Source organism: Kogia breviceps, chromosome 16 (assembly GCF_026419965.1).
Source record: "Kogia breviceps isolate mKogBre1 chromosome 16, mKogBre1 haplotype 1, whole genome shotgun sequence".
NCBI lineage: Eukaryota > Metazoa > Chordata > Mammalia > Artiodactyla > Physeteridae > Kogia > Kogia breviceps.
Genome location: NC_081325.1, coordinates 42,312,658 through 42,331,767, shown reverse-complemented (window position 1 = coordinate 42,331,767; position 19,110 = coordinate 42,312,658). Strand labels below are relative to the sequence as shown.

General features: G+C 36.4%; 1 protein-coding gene across 5 annotated transcripts in view; it reads left to right on the top strand.

Moving 5' to 3' along the window:
• The window catches only part of PCDH9 (protocadherin 9), a 981,897-nt gene that overhangs the window by 82,834 nt on the left and 879,953 nt on the right, over positions 1–19,110 (top strand). Inside the window, exon 3 of one of the 5 annotated variants that reach the window (XM_067016956.1) lies at positions 5,526–9,234. The exons of the other annotated variants lie outside the window; for them this stretch is intronic. Within the exon in view, the coding sequence (XP_066873057.1) occupies positions 5,526–5,627 (102 nt within the window). The 3' untranslated portion in view covers positions 5,628–9,234. Of the gene's footprint in view, positions 1–5,525; positions 9,235–19,110 lie in introns of those variants that run through there. 5 annotated transcript variants of the gene reach the window in all.

Below are 19,110 nucleotides of genomic sequence, written 5' to 3'. Positions count from 1 at the left end.
CATGTATGAAAAAGAAAGAACAAAAAAAGTTGACAAGGTGAAAATAATTAATTCAGAACACTTGGAAGAAACCTAAGAATTTTAATAGAGAGGTACTTCATTTATAAGTATCTTGTTCATATCAAATCATGAGTTCTTGAATAATTCTATTTCTTTGGTGTTTGCTACTAATATTTAGACAGTTATTCAAAGAGAGCTTTGGACAATCTTCATGCAGTACTTGCTGGGGTGGATATTTTTTGACTATCATCATTGCATTGTACTATGGTGTGGAATAGATTTTCTCTTTAAAGTCAGTTAAGGAGGCTAATGAATATTTGATTTAACGGAACTTTAATTTTCCTGTTGTTTTAATGTCAAACATCAAAGAGGATAGGGAATCTGAAAATCGATGAACACCCTCATCTTTCAATTCTGTCTATGGATCTACTTGTGTAATAGAACAATTTATGTAGTTTTAGTATTTAGAGAAAATTTTTTTAGGAATTAAGGGGGTCAAAGTGACAGATGGGATTTAAATAACTGACAAATAGAGGATTTTCGTTGGAGTGAATGCGAGTGCTGAGACAGCATTTCCCACTTCATCCTATTTCTGTATAAAGGAAATAGGTAGGGAAATGGAGACTATTTACATGTTGTCTTTGCATGTTTTTCTCCGTAATGCATACCACTCTCACCTTCTATCAACAACTTTAAAATGTAAGTGGAATGAATCATAAGGAACATTGGATCTGCTATACAAAGTATTCTCTGGATACACTATTAGCATTCTCCTACAGTGAATGATAAAAGTCATTCATACAGCGATTTAGGAGCCTTGACACTTTTACTTTCTTAATGTCAGTTTGGTATATAGCAAGTGTCTAATATTTTACACATTTAATTCATGTACTTGCTCCCAGAACTATAGATATTTCCTAGTATGAATATTTTATAAAATGTATGAATGTTTTGCTAATTAACTGAGGTGGTTCAAGATTAATTGACACTGGCTTTTTATTTGGACTGTATTTTCTTTATTTTAGTAATAACAACACCAATAATAAGATATTACATACAGCAAGGCTCTTCTTTTCTCATGAACACTATTAATTAAGATGAAAAATAAGGATAGAAAACAAGATCATTGTTCCTAAGAGACAGTTACTTACAAATTTTACAAAGTGGAAGCACCCTCTTTGTCCTTCATTTTAAAAAACTTTTTGTCCCCAAATCGTTCGCTATCAAATAAGCCCACTATCATTAGAGCAAATTAAAGATCTCTTTTCGAAATTGTGTGGCAAAACCAGGAATGGGAATTGTTGCTCTAAAGCATTCTATTTGCATTTTCTCTGTACGCATTTTTATGTTAAAAAGCTCCTAAAATGCACCCATTTGCCTTTCTTAGAGACTAAAGGGGTTTCCTCTGTGATAGCTACTATTGCCCTTCAGGGAGATATAGGATCTGTTTCCTCAAGGGAAGAAACGGGAAGTGTGTTCCCTGGCAGTGTTCACTGTCCCAAAATATAGAGGTGCATAATGCTTAGGACTCACCTAATTATCTGCAAGGATGCGTTGCTTCTTCAGTTTCCCTTTCAAAGCCTACCTGAAGCATGTAACTGCCATGATGTCTTTAAATGGGTTTAAGTTAACTAGGACTTCAGTTGGAATTCTGCCACTGAGGAGGTGATCTGTCTATGAGATATCTCACCCCTTTCATGACTTTCCCAGCGGTCTGTTGCTCTATCTGACCAGCGGTGTCCCCTTCCCTCCCTTCTTGCTAGATCTGTTGTGACTTTCCTAAAGCTGTAATCCCAACAGAGAAGGAACATCTTCTCAGAGAGCTCTCCTACTTTTTTTTGATTCAGATACTACAGACGTATTTTGTGCTACATGTATTTATATTAAATGTATTTATATTTTTAAATGTATTCATATTTTATTTTAGAAACATCTGCATTATGAAGTGAATGTGGCCAGAACCATTTTTTAAATAACTACAAGAAGGAACAATATGCAACCTCCCCAAACGTTGACCTAACCAAACTTAATCACGGGTTTCCTAATTCTAAGTCTTAGATTCATTAATAATATATCCTATGTCTGCCTCACAGGACTGTTCTGAAGTTCAGATGGGGACATTTATTGGAAAGTATAAGAGCAGAACTGTGTAAAAATGAGTTATTAAAATACTTATAATCGAGTCCTTTTGCTGTCCATGATACTAATGATATAGTTGATGAAACAATTTTATTTTGATGCATTTAATGTATATTTTCAGGAAAATAAGTCTAATTCTTCAATGCCTATTTCCTCATTTCATTTACTGTCATAAAATTTATCAATCATTTTTAAATTTTGCAAGGAATTTAATTTCAGAAACCAAACAAATATCCTAGTGTTTATCTGCATTCACTTTTTAAAATTTTTAAATTTTATCCTTGCTTAATATCACTTTGCAATCCCAAAGCTTATATTTTCAGTGTTCATTAAGTAACATTTTCTTGAGCACACACTGCCAAACATTCTTAATTGCTAGGTGGAGAGTAGTCAATTTGTCTGTTACCTTCATTTTTATTGAGTTCAAATATCCAGTATGAATGGGACCATTGAAACTGTAGTTGATTTATTTATTATTTATTTTTTTTTTGCGGTACGCGGGCCTCTCACTGTTGGGGCCCCTCCCGTTGTGGAGCACAGGCTCCGGACACGCAGGCTCAGTGGCCACGGCTCACGGGCCCAGCCGCTCCACGGCATGTGGGATCTTCCCGGACCGGGACACGAACCCGCGTCCCCTGCATCGGCAGGCGGACTCTCAACCACTGCGCCACCAGGGAAGCCCTGTAGTTGACTTAAAATCCACAAAACCAAAATGAAATATAAGCCATGATTGTTGAGATACTATTTTTTATATAGAATCAGTTGGAACCATTTTCTTAGGTCTTTAATGCAATTTTTAGTTCCATATTGAATCCATGTAAGGATATTCACTGAGGCAATTAATGTAGATAAATGGAACTATATAAAAGTTTATTAAAACTTACACATTTACCAGACCATACAAAACTTTAATTCTGTTTGATTTTCTTGAAATGAGCTGTACCAAAACAAGGGATTGAAATTGGATTAATATTCCACATTCTGGAGTCAAATGAACATATTTTGATATTTACATGTATTTCCCCAGGCTTTCACATCAGCAACCTTGTTTGTTCAATAGATGGTAACAGAAAATATCAGTCACCAATACCATCACAATATTTTCTAACCCAAAGTTCACTTAGGTTGTCATCTAAAATTGCTTCATACAAAATGTTAAATCTCATATTTATCAGTAGTGCAGAGGCAAGTTTTAACAGCCACTGAAGGTATTGGCACTTTGTAAATCAAGAGTTATTGATGCAGAATGGACTCCATATGATGCTGCCAGAAAATAAGGAACAATAAAGATGGTGCAATCACATTATTGAGACTCAGGATCACGGTTAGCCCACGTAATCCAAAACTGACACAAGCATTCTGCTTCCCCACCTTTCTTCTTCCCCCACTACTTAACTTTCATGCCTCTGCTTTCCAATTCTTTTTCTCCTTTTCCCACTCACTCATAACACTTAGCCCACTGTTCCTGTTGCATATGTGCTCTTGTCTCTCTGTAATTTTTGTCCATATTAAAGGGTTTGTCAAATTTCAAACAAAATATATAAAGACCCTTCTAACCCTCTTTCTTTAGGCCCCTCATGGTTTTTAATCATATATTTGTCTTGTATCTCTGTTGTTAGAGATCGAGTTCCTTATCTTTTGTGCTGTCCCAACTTGTGCTTCCAAAGTAGCTTCCAACAAAACATAAAACATCAAAATAACAAATATTACATACAAATATTACATACAAATATGGAAAACAATGTAAAAGAAAGAAAATGTAGTGCCATAAAACTTAACTAGAGGGCTTCCCTGGTGGTGCAGTGGTTGAGAGTCTGCCTGCCAATGCAGGGGACACAGGTTCGTGCCCCGATCCAGGAAGGTCCTACATGCCGCAGATCGGCTGGGCCTGTGAGCCATGGCCACTGAGCCTGCGCGTCCGGAGCCTGTGCTCCGCAACGGGAGAGGCCACAACAGTGAGAGGCCCGCGTACCGCAAGCAACAACAACAAAAACAAAAACAACAAAACAAAAACAAACAAAAAAATTGAACTAGAAAAGAATGTATGCCCTAGAGGCCCATGAACGCTGCTTTTACTGCACACTAGACTTTAAGCTTTTCAGTAGCAACCACAGGAGAAATGTACTACCCACTATCCACAGTGTCCAGAGCATTCATTCCTCAAAATAACCTCTCTGATCCTGAGAGAAATATTTCTGCTGAAGGTACAAACAAAGAGATCTATGGAGAAGGCACATTGGAATTAACTGGCAGCTTTTAAGAAACACCAGTTAAAGGCCCCACACCAGATCAATTAAATCAGAATCTTTGTAGGTAAAAACCCCAAACTAATATTTTTAAAAAGCACTGAAAGTGGTTATAATGTACTCTTAGGGTTGAGAACACCCCACCTAGAGTAGAGAGGACTGGACCCTGGACTGGAAGCAGTTAAATACCAGATGTATGTACTTGTCGGTATGATTCCCCTGGGTTTTCTGATTTCTAAATAAAAGAGTTTGACTTAGATACTTTAAAGGATATGTCATTTTGCAATATATTTCTCCTCTTCTTCCACCAGTGGACTTTTACCTCTAATAGCTCTCATGCTGCACATTTTCCAGAAAAAGCTAAGATATACATGGATTGCCACCTGTGATCATCGAATTAATGGTCAGTTCCAGCAATGTGAGCCAGACACACACACTTTGTGTGACTAAATTCTGGACCCCAGGAGGTACATTTAGTCTTTCAGACAATAATTGAATAATAGTGCTCTCTTGTCATAAATCACTAGTCATTGACATTAGCAGCATGTTCTTTTATGATTTAACTCTTTCTTAAACCCCAAGAATATTATTGTTTTTTAAAAAAATAAGGCCATGGGGGAAATAGCATTTCCAGTAGCAGAAAGGAAATCAGCTGATGGAATTACCTAATGAAGGGTGTATTTCAGATAAAGAAAAATATTCAACTCTGTCACAAAAATAACCTCCAAACACCAACAAAGACGAATCGAAAATAATTCAGTTGGCTTAATTATTAACTGTTTATTACCTGTGACCAAATGTGGGAACTGTTTTAGAGTTAATGAAAGCATGATTACTTATTTCAAGGGTACATACCCAGAGTCATATTGGGTACTGGAGAGCAGATGTCGTGCTATGTACATCCTGAGCCTATTACAGCGATTGCCTCCCCCTGTGGATTGGGTAACCAGATGTACAAGTCATACACTTCGAGAAGCAAAACTGCTGATTGTCAGGATGGTTTTAATTTTAAAGCAATAGTCACATATTTGGGTTATGTTCAAGTCCTTGGCGATACTGGATATTAACAGCCACTGCAAATTCAAGAAATCGCAGTCTACAAATGAGTTTCTATATAGTTGCATTTTTTTTTTTTCACAGAGAATTGGGAGAAAAGGAGATGAAGTTAGAGAATTTTATATGATCACTCTGCCAGTTTCATTGGTAACTTCTGTGCTGGAACCAATTGGGAATTTGCTCTGATTGCAATATCCAACTGTGCTGAATCTCTGAGCGATTAAGACTTGTTAATAGCGGTGAAGAGGCAAGAAGACTGCTTACAGATTTGAATGGCAACACTGAACAGTCAGAACAAAGCCAAATTGTTTTAATGGAGCAAATTTAATTCACACATAGTGTGACAGCTGATGTCAGAAGAAAGTCTCCTGTTAACATTTCAGATGGTTATGTTATTACTTGGATAATTTGATAGAATTCATCATGGCTTATGCAAAATACGACATGGCAGATGTCGGGGAAGAAGAAGATGCACATGTGATAGCGCTGCCTAGAGTTTTGCCCTTGAAAACTGGGGGTGGGGTGGCGGGGGAATGACATTTCCTTCCTGATACACTTACCAATGCTTAGGATTTTCACTATTGGAGATCCATTTCCTCAATCAAACAGATATAAATACTGTTGATATTGGTTTGTATTATTTTACTTTAAACCACAACTGTTCCATTTTATTTCCTGGGAGAATTTGTGTGATTTGATCAAAGTATTTAGTTACTCTGATTTGTACTAGCTATTTTCAATGATACATTAATAGATTACCATTAAGGTCCGTACTTTAGGTCAACAAGTGTCACAGACCATAAATAAAGCACAAACACACGAAAACCATCCTAATCATATTTTAAATAATTCATGCAATTTACATAACTTGCTTAAATAATGGATACCATGTACTGAGTGCCCATGATGTACCAGCAATGTGCTAAACAGTCTAAATATACCAGATCATTTGGTCCTCACAACAACTCAATGAAAAGAGCATGTGTATTTCCACCATTTTTTAGAGGAGGATACTAAGTCTCAATGAGACAGAGTACTTTGCTCAGAATTTCTCAAATAGTAAAGGTAGGCTTCAAGGCCACTTCATATAATAAAGAAATTCATGCATTTTCCATTGAGTTAAAATGGACTTCTTTCCGGTCTCTTTCTCTCTCTCTCATAGAAAAAATTCATTTTCCTTCTGTATGATATATGCATGACTACTGAAAAAAAGACTGGAATTAGCTTCTTTATGGACATTCCTTTCAGCTTCAAATTTTTTGACATGGAATTGATCAGATTTTCTCTCCTTTTTAGGCATTTTTAAACTGTGCTTTTTAGTAAAAGCCAAGTAATCGATTATGGACAAAGAGAATAAACTAATCCTTGCAGTTGATGACATTTTTAGGCCAAGCAGATTTTGAGTAGCTGGAAGAGACCACCAGAGAAGAAAGAATTCCCTTTTATTCCTGTATATTAATAGCACATAAGTAGCTTTAGCAGAATCTGTAACAATAACGTTACCTCTCACTATTGCATACAGAGCTGAAAAAATGTGGATAGGTTAAATGTTCTAAAATGTATTATAAAATTACATGTCAGCAGCTGAAAGCCAATTTGCATTACAACATAGCTCAGAGTGCAAGAGTTGAATCATCTCTATTTTGGTAACTGTTCTTTATCACTAAAGATAATTCACGCTATATTTTCATTGTTATGATGGAGGCAAGAGGATCACCCCCAAATTTTGACCTACAAAATTACACTTGAGAGAACAGATTGAGGAAATAGTGATAGATATTCTGGTGCTTTCTTTGAGTTTATGGTTGGAGATTTCAACAGACAAGATTTGATTTAAATAGATTACCAATTAGTCTTCTTCCTGACATTATTACCTGAATATGATTTGACTTACATGTATCAGTCGCTGACTCTTCATAGACAATGGTAAAATATTTACCAGGTAAAATGAATAAATGAGAAGTCCTTGCTAGTTACCTGGTTACACAATAATGTTACAGGGTAAATAGATATAAGTAATTGCCATCAGTCATTTTATAGAGCCTTCGTAAACACATTGTATAAAATTTGGGGACAGAAAATATGGATCCACAGATATTTTACTGTTCTGCCCTATTATTATTATTATTACCTAATTTGTAAAATGTCAAATTAATGTTCAAGTGATTGATTCAGATTGCAGTTTTAGTCTCTGCATCAAGAGATTAAACAGTGTTATCCATCTGAAACTACAGAGTTTATGCAGATAGTTTAGTTACCCTTCATTTCTAGCAGGTGCAATTAAGTACAGCATATTGAATTCTCAAAGCAGGTATTCAGTTCGTCCTCCCAAGCTTCCTTACTTTAGCATTAGATGATGCAACAAACTCAAAGGACCAACCACAGGTTTAGACTCTGATGCCATATGGAACACAGGTATTCTTGAAGAGTCACAGGTGCTGCACTAAAGGGCTGATTCATTCTCTACCTTATCACTTATGTTTAGAGTTTAAGAATATCCAGCATGGTGGAGAGGAGGTAACTGCAGTTGAGGAAGCACCATCATAGACATGTAAGGGAAGCCCTTTCTTGCTTTCTGGGAGCAGGAATCATGGATAGCATTGCGTCACTGCAATCAACATTACCAGCTCTCCAATTCTTCCACTGTCCAAGACAGTATTATAGGAGAGAAAAATGTGATGGGAAAACATGCCAACACCTCTCTCCAATTTGAAAATGTACTGTGATTTCTCCCAGTTGTGCTTTTTTGAATTGACTCCTGACAATTTTACTGCATACATTTGCAAATTCTCTTTGAGTATTCTCATTTTACATCCTCCCCTCAGAATACTGCAGTTTGCAAACCACTAATTGTTCCTCTCTCCTAAACACTGCCCACCGGTGTTCTTGTTGTGAAATTAACTTGGTTGTGAAGTACTGGTGTTTGGTTAGATGTTCCACCTAATAATTTTAGAAAACCTGAAGTTTTATGTGAATCAAAGAGAGACAGATTGAAAAAAAAAGAGAGGAAATGCCCCTTATAAACCAAGATGTGTAGAAAGAAAATGGAGGGAGATGTAGAAAATATAAATTGGGTACACACAAGCTGATATCTGAAGCCAGATTTCTGGTTTGCTCTGACTATGATGCCCCCAAGTCATAACACCATAAAACAGCAAATAAAATACAAACTAGAAAACATTATTACTTTATTGTAACAATTCACAATAGCCATTTTGATACTTCTGAAATTGTGCTGCATATTGCAATCAATGGCATCTTAAAATTAATTGATAACATATTTAATGGCACATGAAATCATAATACATTGTACAACTGATGGCATGTTAGGATCAATTAAATGCATTATTATTAACAATGATAATTAATAGTAATCTTCTCTACCCAGGAAAGATTTTCATAAACCAATCCATATTATACAGGGGACTGGATATTTCTCATTCGTCAAGTGTCGTTGCTACTTCATAACTACAGTTTCTTTCCAGTTTCGATGGCAGAAAAATCAACCAACAACATGATTTCTTTTTCTCTTTAAATAATCAGTTATTTGAAAGAGTTTTAAACATCAATTTGAATGAAGACTTGAAGAGTTTAAATTGCCATCTCACCCATGCCAGATGCCACTTCTGCATTGTCTTAGAAGCTCCTGGATTGTATTTATAGATGCCTTGCTTGCTCTCAAGCGAGTTGCTAAGTTTCTATATGCTGCTGTTTGGGAGTATTTTCAGATGTACTATAGCAGCAAGCCACCCTGCAATTCAGCCTTATATTCCTTAAGAATGTGCTTTTGAATTAAAACAAAAAAGAATGAAAAAAAAAAAAAACCCTTTAAATGAAGAAGCATGCATATGTTGTTAGAGCAAAACACAGCAAGAGAGAATTGGCTGTGGCACCACAATTTCAGTGGCTCTGATTCTCCAGGGTCATCTTAACGCTGTGTGAGCAGCAGGGCTAGTGATTCCAGGTCCCCTTGGGGTGGCCATTTATATGAGCTGTGGTGAATTAGTGTGCCAAAAAGAAAGGCTTATTCTGGATTATTAAAACAGCTGATTCTGTGATAAAGGGTGATTTATATCATTTATTACAAGTTTGTGTTTTTATCTAAATGAAATGACCTATATCTGAGAACCTCAGGGAGTGTTTTGAATTTTAAATTCTCCTGAATCCTGATATTTGCTGTATTGAAAATGGGAAAAGAAGAGGATACCACCATTAGAGCTTTTGATTTTTAAATTGCATATTTTTGCCAACATTGGCTTTCATAGTTATTTTGAAAACACTTGGAGGCTGTCTTAGAAGATCTTATTAAAAATAGCCACTTTTATAGCAGTTCAATTGCTCAACATGAAAATATAATTATAGGATATAAATATTTTAAAATCATCAAAGTGCTATTGATGCAAATTTTCAACAGGGCAAATTTTCAAGAGCAGAAGTCTCCCTCTCCTGACTTAATAAATTTCCATTTCTATACATCTTTTGAGAGACCTATCTGACTATGAATATTCACAGGTGTCTTTAGATAGAATTTTTTTCCATACTGCCCTCACCGCGGACCTTTTAAAGGAACACATGAGACTTCCATGTATTCCTAAACTGAATTAGTCCTTGAAACAGTCACTCTTTCTAGCTTTTGATTAATATACTGCATGAGTAGTCTAAAATATTAAGATATTTCCTTAGCAATGTCTTTTTATAACCTTTCATTTCTAGATGAGCAACACAAGAAAAAGTGATGCAGTCATTTAGATAAAACACAAACTGCCTGCCAGGGAACCTGGGTTTGTTCCAATTCTCCTCTTAGGCAAATCTTTTATCTCCCTTTGATATAGACCAGTGTTCTATAGAGCATTAAACTAATGAAAAGACGTTTTTTTCTGTAACTTTATGACATAGAATTTAAATTTGAAATTATAGAATTGTAGAGCTGAAGGAAATCTTGCAGTCATGTAATCCAACTTTCCAAGCAATGTAAGAATTGTGATTCAAAATTCCTTACAGTTTCATTCAGCCAATTTGCAAATGTATCCAGATATATGAAATTCATCCTAAGGGTGGCCTGTTTCACAATGGGGCTTTAGTTGCAATTCAAGCTAAAAATCTACTTCTCTATTATTTTTATCTGTTACTCCTCTCTCTATGCTCTGAAATAAAAAATGAATAGATCAACTTTTCTCCATCTTAAGACCCACCAAAATTTTGAAGCAACTTATCTTTTATTGTAGATAGGTCCAAATGTTATATCCCAAATTTATTTTATTTTTTTATTTTTTGAAATCTTGCATTTCTTGTTCAAATTTCTGATATATAGATTTTACATGGGCACAGTATTGCCTATATATGGTCTGACAGTGGCAGAAAACTTTTGAAGTCTTTTTTCTCGTGATATGGGTACCCAATCTATGAATTTAATTTCTGAGGAGCATCACTGAAATATCTTACAAGAAAATACCATCTTAAACTCTGGTACATAAAATGAATATTTCAGGGGTCCAGAAAACATGTGAAGTAGTTATGATAGACATCTTGATGTATTTGGATCTGAGCTGGTCCCTAAGGAACACATAGATTTTAACTAGAAGAAAAGATCAAGAGTAGAGTTTTCTTTCTCTCTGACATATCACCTTGGGTTGACTATTTGAACTTTATTGACCGCACAATACATTAAGGACCTCAATCTTTTTGATATATCATTTGTCAACCATATTTGTAGTCCTATATTTAAAGTCACTATTTTTAAAATTCTATGTTCTATACTTGGCATAAGTTATTATTAACTGCTCTGTTGTTGATTTTGACCCACTTTTACAGATTGTTAAAATTATTTTGAATTTCTGCTTTCATCTTTTATTGTTGCTATGAACTATGTATAATAATGCTTTCTATTTGACACACTGGGCTCTTATATCTTAATTTAAATTGACTAAAACACAGTAAAAATGGAAGGTCTTTGAACTAAACTTTCATTTTGCATAGATACAAGAGAGTAAACTCAACTGTGAACCTCTAAGATATTTCTAGCTGGAGAAATCAGGAAAAACTTCTTGAAAGGTATACGCTTTTAATTGTAGATTAGAAAACGGGAAGGTGAATGAAGAGTATATTTCAAGTAATTCAGATATATTCCTGGAGGTGGGAAGGTACTAGGTAACATGGTTAAATGGGAGCTTTGGTTGCTAATAGGGAAGAAATGAAAATTGAAGGTGAAGTAATATCCATTCTTTCCTTGTTTCCCCTGATCAGAAAATCAACTTTAATTTTCTAACTCTGATTCCTTACGCTTTCATACAGCTTACCAATTAGAATTTGTCATATATATAGGTACAAAAAGCAATTTGATAGATAATTAAACTGAACTAGATGCTTGTGTTTGTAGTCTCTGTGAAAAGAGAGCATCTCTTCCTGAGAATGGCAGGAGTTCCAGGTGTGAAGTTGGTGTGGGCACACAGACTCAGATGTACAGATAGATGGGTGGGCAGGGGTTGTGTTTTCATTGAAAGGTGGTCTCCTGTAATTAAATCAAGAGCAGGGATATGCAGGGCATTACACGCCTATTGTAACTGAAATCATATGTTTACCATATCCATAATCTCTTTCTGAGGCACTTGTCCAAGCAACACATTGTACAACTACTGATCTGTAGCTGAAGATGATCATTGAGGTAGAACTGAAAGATGTGTGAAAATCAGATAAAGATGTGTACATAGTTTATTTGGAATTTATTTACTTCCCCACCTTTTTCTGAACTTCCTCTAATTTTTCTGCTAAATTCCCCATAATTGTTATTAATGCTTTCTAATAGCAATAGTGAAAAAAAAATGAGTGAAAAAAATCGCTGAGATTTTATGCATGTAATATTTCTATCCTAGTTCAAACTTAGAAGCAACAAATTGTAGGGTTAACAGTCAAGATGTCAACAAGTTCAGAATTACACGCAAACATTTTAGAATAATTTGCCAGGTTAAATCACACATATTAATCCTTTAAGTTTAGGAACAGTGTTCGTAATGTGTGGCTTCTTTTCCATTCAAATCAATTGTTTTACAGGAGCAATATCCCAGACATAGTGGGGTAAAGAATCTCTGATGTTAGTGGAGATGAATTTATTTCACATCCATCTCCAAAGAGGTGGGACTCCTGTGATACGGACCTTTCCTTGACCCTTTTTACAGTCCTTCCTTTGTGATAAATAATATATTGGAGACCAAAGGTTCAATTGATAGCTTAAAATGTAGGTCAAAATTTCATATTTAATTGCAAAATATACCATCTGGCCTAAACTATAAGTAACACAAATAGGCACCAATTTGAATTAAACATTTAAATGTCTGATCTGTCTTTTTGTTGTTCTCAATTGTTATTTCTGTGTTTTAATCTGGCAGCATTTTATTATTTTAAATTAATAACTTACTTCAGTTTTCTCACTAGAAAAGGCATCATAAAATATGAAAACTATTGTAATATCCTGTAAGCAATATACCATTTTGGAGTATTAGATCTATGCATTTTAGATAATTCATACATGAAAAAAAGCTGAAGAATTACTTCATTTACTACATCTAGAATTAAGGATTTATATTATATATGATAGTCATCTTATGGTTTTGCATTTTTTTGTTTTGGTTTTAAACATGTATTCATCTTTGGCATTTTTTGTTTCTAGTAGCAAGATGGTATCATCTTGCTACTAGAGACTACATTGAAGTAATCCTTTCCTGCAGAGCTAAGGAACTACATCCACCTCTTGTTTCTTTCTTTGTGTGTGCGGAAAGTGAAAATGCTCATTCATAATAAGAAAATGTAAGTCTGGTAGGCACCAAGGTTTTAATATTTAATTTTCTACATTATAAAGCAGACTCTTCTCTGCCTTCCCATAAATGCAGAAATGGATAAGATTAATTAAACATTAAACCATTATTCTTCGTAAAAGAAAAGTCCTTTGCTAGTCATGCTTGATATACTTTCTTTCTAAGGTGATCTTTCCCAAGTCTAACTCTCACCCCTTTTTAATAGTTTTAAAATTATTAATAACAAAGAATGCAGTCATTTTATTGTCATTTTTCTCTTTTTTTCCCTTGTATTTTTGTGACAGACTTTAATATGAATTGTGGATTGATTCCAGAATACATAATTTATTTGATATTATCAAACCTAGCACTTATTTTATAGTGTTATTTTGTAGAATTGTCTGGCAGGATAGAAAAACAAATTTCTTTTCCAGATCTTTTAGTTCTGAGGAATGTATATATAGTCTATATATATATATATATATGTTCTCTATAGAATAAAGAATATGTAGTTGGGCTTCCCTGGTGGTGCAGTGGTTGGGAGTCCACCTGGCGATGCAGGAGACACGGCTTCGTGTCCCGGTCCGGGAAGATCCCACATGCTGCGGAGCTGCTGGGCCCGTGAGCCATGGCCGCTGAGCCTGTGCTTCTGGAGCCTGTGCTCCGCAACGGGAGAGGCCACAACGGTGTGAGGCCCGCCTACCAAAAAAAAAAAAAATTAATTAATTAATAATAATAATAATAATAATATGTAGCTATAGAGAAAGATAGATAGATAGATGATAGATCGATAGATTCTAGGGAAGAGCAGATGTTTGACTTAGCAGCCAATCTTATAGAAGTTTGTGACTATACTATTTTAACTAGTGACTCATTCCTAATAGATTCACAAAGAGAAAAACAAGATATATTAGACCAAAACGTAGAGTTGAAATAAGGCCAGAATACTGGATTGAAACATACACACAGACACTTTTCATGCATACAATTTCTATTATGCATTTTTACCTTCTAACATGTATAAACATAACTCATAATTGCTTGCACTTTTTCAACATGGGCATAATTACTGTGAACATAATTATAGCATTTGCCAGATTCTGTACATCTCAGAGAGAGTTGTCTTTTTTTTTTCCTTTCTCCCCTTCTTCTGTTAGGCATGGTTATTAGCTATCTTGACTGTCAGATGATGATGATATACCTTCTGTATTTTACAATGATATTAAAGAGAATTCATGCAAACATTCAGAATAAATTATAAATATAACAGAACTGCTGATAACTATTATTCATGATTATGTTACAGTTTTTCTCAGAAGGTTGACTTCTGCCCTCAGGAGGCATAGAGTAGAAAAAGGAAAAAAAAAACAAACACAAAAAGACCCAGTAGTCAAGTGGTTAGCACTAGGCAGTAGAATATGTCTCCCATTAAGAAGAGACAAAATGATTTGATAGACCAAGGTCAAACATTTCTACTGTCCCCTTCCTGAGTCTTTCTGAGAGTAGGTAGGGCTCTAGTAAGTCATCTAACTCAGGTACTAGTGAAAAAATTCTAACAGGATTGTCAATTAGCTGCTCCATCCTTCTCTCCCAGGAGGTACCTTGTATTGGAACAAAATTGTGTAAGCGCAAGATCTCCTTGGGGAACTCAAGCAAAGGAAAGAGATGTAACGCCAGTGTTAATCCACAGAAGCCTCACTAACATTTCCTCCTTTTTAAAGAGTAACCAAAGTAAAAGTTTACAACCAATAATACAAACTGGGGGTTGAAAGCTAGACGGAGAAAATAGAAGGGTGGTAATAAAGCCACTCGGTGATATGAATTAAATAAAATAAGTAATTCAATCTAGGGAATACCTTTGTGGTATGCAACACCATAACTTTGATTAACCCCACTGTATTTCAGCACCAGGTCATGCAAGCCTTTTGACACCGTTTCTTTGAGATGTCAGTCACATTTCAATAACTTTTCAGCATGGGCTTGTAAGTCCTGTCTCTTCATTGACTTTGAATGAGGCAGGTTGCTTATGAATGCAGCTTGAAGTGTCACTCAGCGATACTTGCATTGTGTTATCTTTGACTGGCATGTCTGGGGGTTGTGGAAAAATTCCATCACATCCAGATGTGCTCTTTAAACACTGAATATCTTTACACAAGTGTTTTGTCCAGGAGAATCTACTCAGACCCTTATGATGATAATCTGTTAGTTATTGCAGTGTTGCCTCTCACGACAGTTGTGGTAGCATATCCTAAAGGGATAAGTTCATAGGACTTGGGAACTCAGATTGTGTTTGCAATTCTGACCCCACAAGCCTTTGGGGCTACAATTTAACTAATGTATCCCATTAACTGGCATACACAGAGCCTATCTAACAACCTAATTACTTTGATGAGACTATCTGTGTAATATCCTCCTACTTGGCAAAAAAAAAGCAGTGCTAAAAAGATCCCAAAGCATCATCTACTTCATCTGGAAAAATAAAAAATAAAAACATTCCCTTCATTATCAAAATGCCAGACACATAAACAACTGGTTTGCAAATAATCTTTATGGACAAAGTGCTCCTGTCTGCAGTACTGACTCCCTTGCAATAGATGACACGAGCTGCTGGCATTCACACTAGTGAGATTAGAAAAACTATGGCTTGATATGTTATATATCCATATATACAATAAACACAAAAAAAACCTTGAAATGTATAGGGCAGCTGACTCCAGATGTAGCTGCAGTAAATATACGTTCAAAATGCCCTTCCCCACAGCATAAGCCTTTGTTCTTTTGTAGTGCAGATAGGATGCACGCATGCATGCATGCACATGTGCTAGCACACATACACACACAGAGGCACCCTGCAATGTATGAGGATATCAGGGAAAGAGTTACTTACTACCAAAGTCCCCCAAACTCTCATTATTCCACAGAGAAGGAAGTTTAGACTGGACATATCTAGACCAGTCACAGCAGGAAAGATGATCCATGAGGAGGTTGCCCACCCCAACAATGCTTTACATGTTAGACACCAAGGGGCAGAAACGTCTAGAAGACTATGTACATCTAGAATTTCCTGTCAACAAGGTGGCCTTAGAGGACGAAGACTTCAGGGAACTCCACATCAGCCTGTTCTTCCATTAGGGTCTATTGAGCCAGGTTCTTATGAAACTACCCAAAGCACTGAGAAAACCTGTCTCCAGGGCCATCTGGATTTGGCTCTCCTCATTTAGAGACCAAATTCAATTAATTTACTACTAATCTGGGCAAGGAATATCTTTTTATAATACAAATATCTCTGGGTCCATCATGGGACAACTGTCATTTATATATTATTATTCATTTAAATTCCATGCTCCCCACCTAACAAAGATCAATTGACTTAAGGAAATTAAAATCTTGATTGCCATAGAAATGAAATACTATGGGCTAAAACAGTTTGAGGACACTAGGGATATTGGGGAAATACCAAAGGCAAACTTCAGCTATTTTAAACTTTTGCATGAGTCAGCCCTATTCCTCCTTAAAAAAGGGAAGAAATGTGTCTGTGTTCTTTGCCTTACTTACCTCCCTGCTGCCAGGATGCAGGAATATTAATGCATTAATTAATAATTACTTAGTTAATAATGGATTAGACAGGGCTTTGTAACTATCTTTTGCATCTAACCACCATTTATACTATTGTTTCCATATTTGAACAACTGATCTACAAATTAAATCTTTAAAAAAACCAATGCATTTATAAACTAATATCTTGGCTACACTGATCTAGTGCATGCTTATTTAGAAGAGGTAAAATTTCACTCTATTTATGAGTATATTAGAGTTCAGTAGAGAACAATGTTATTGGTTGATTAAAATAGTTAAATGAAAAGTGAAGTAGCTTCACTATGATAATTAACTTAATATAGGGTAGTGGCTAAAAGCCCAGGCTCTGGAACAACATACTCAAATTTGAATCCTGATCACTATTTACAAAATATATGACATGTCTAAATTTTTTAAAACTCTTTGAACCTCAATTTTCTCATTTGGAAAATGGAGATATTAATAGACCACTAAGAATATTAAATGAGCTAGTACAAATATCACACTTAAAAGAATAACTGGTACATGATAAGCACTTTAAAAATGTTAGCTATATTTCATATTAAATACTGGTGGAAATTTTGTAGATTATTTTAAGGAATTTTTAATTACAAAGTAAATATGTACTAATATATTTATAATACTAAGTTAACAATTTATTAAAGCTGTATATTTAATTTAAAAAGTTAGGCTGAGTGGGGGACTTTCAAGATGGCAGAGAATAAGACATGGAGATCACCTTGATCCCACAGATACATCAAAAATACATCTACATGTGGAACAACTCCTACAGAACACCTACTGAATGCTAGCAGAAGACCTCAGACCTCCCAAAAGGCAAGAAACTCCCCACATACCTGGGTAGGGTAAAATAAAAAAGACAAAAGAATAGGGATGGGACCTGCACCAGTAGGAGGAAGCTGTGAAGGCGGAAAGGTTTCCATATACTAGAAGCCCCTTCATGGGTGGAGACTGAGGGTGGCGGAGGTGGTGAGCTTCAGAGCCATGGAGGAGAGAGCAGCCACAGGGGTCCTTAGAGCAAAGCAGAGAGATTCCCGCACAGAGGATCAGTGCTGACTAGGACTCACCAGCCTGAGAGGCTTGTCTGCTCACCCACTGGGGTGGGAGGGGGCTGGGAGTTGAAGCTCAGGCCTAGGAGGTTTGGTCCCAGGGAGAGGACTGGGGTTGGCTGTGTGAACCCAGCCTGAAGGGGGCTTGTGTGTCACAGCTAACCGGGAGGGAGTTTGGGATAAACTCTGGGCCTTCCTAAGAGACAAGAGACCATTGTTTTGGGGTGCCTGAAGAGAGGGGATTCCTTCCCCTCTGCCCACAGAAGGCAGAGCACTGCCTAAATGAGCTCCAGAGAGAGGTATGAGCCATGGCTGTCAGCTCAGACTTCAGAGATGGTCATGAACCTCTAATACTGCTGCTGCGGCCACCAAGAATCCTGTGTTCAAGCACAGGTCACTATCCACACCCACTCCGGGAGACTGTGCAGCCCACCACTGCCAGGGTCCCATGATCTTGGGACAACCCCGGAAGAGCATATGATGTACCTCAGGCTGTTGCAACATCATGCCGGCCTCTGCCACCACAGGCTCACCCTGAACTTCAATTATAACTACTGTACCCCTCCTGCCCCCAGCTGAGTGAGCCAGAGCCCCCTAATCAGCTGCTGCTTTAACCCCATCCTGTCTGGGCAGGAACAGAGGCCTGAGGGCAACCTACACGCAGAGGTGGGGCCAAAACCAAAGCTGAACTCCGGGAGCTGTGCGAAGAAAGAAGAGAAAGGGAAATTTCTCCTAGCAGCCTCAGGAGCAGCAGATTAAATCTCCACAATCAACTTGATGTACCCAGTATCTCTGGAATACGTTACCTGAATAGACAATGAATTATCCCAAAATTGAGGCAGTGGACTTTGGGAGCAACAGTAGACTAGGGGATTGCTCTCTGCGAGTGACTTGCTTCTGATATTTATGTTTATCTTAGTGTAGTTTTTAGAACGTGTTATCATTGGTGGATTTGTTTACTGGTTTGGTTGCTCTCTTCTTTTATCATTATTACTATTACTTTAAAATTTTTTTATATTAACAACTTTAAAATTTTTTTTATTTTAAAAATTTAAAAAAATATTATTATTTTTTCTTTCTTTTATTCCTCCCTTTTCTTTGGAGCTCTGTGGCTGACAGGGTCTTGATGCTCCGGCCTGCTGTCAGGCCTGAGCCTCTGAGGTGGGAGAGCCAAGTTCAGGACATTGGACCACCAGAGACCTCCTGGCCACACATAATAGCAGTTGGCGTGAGCGC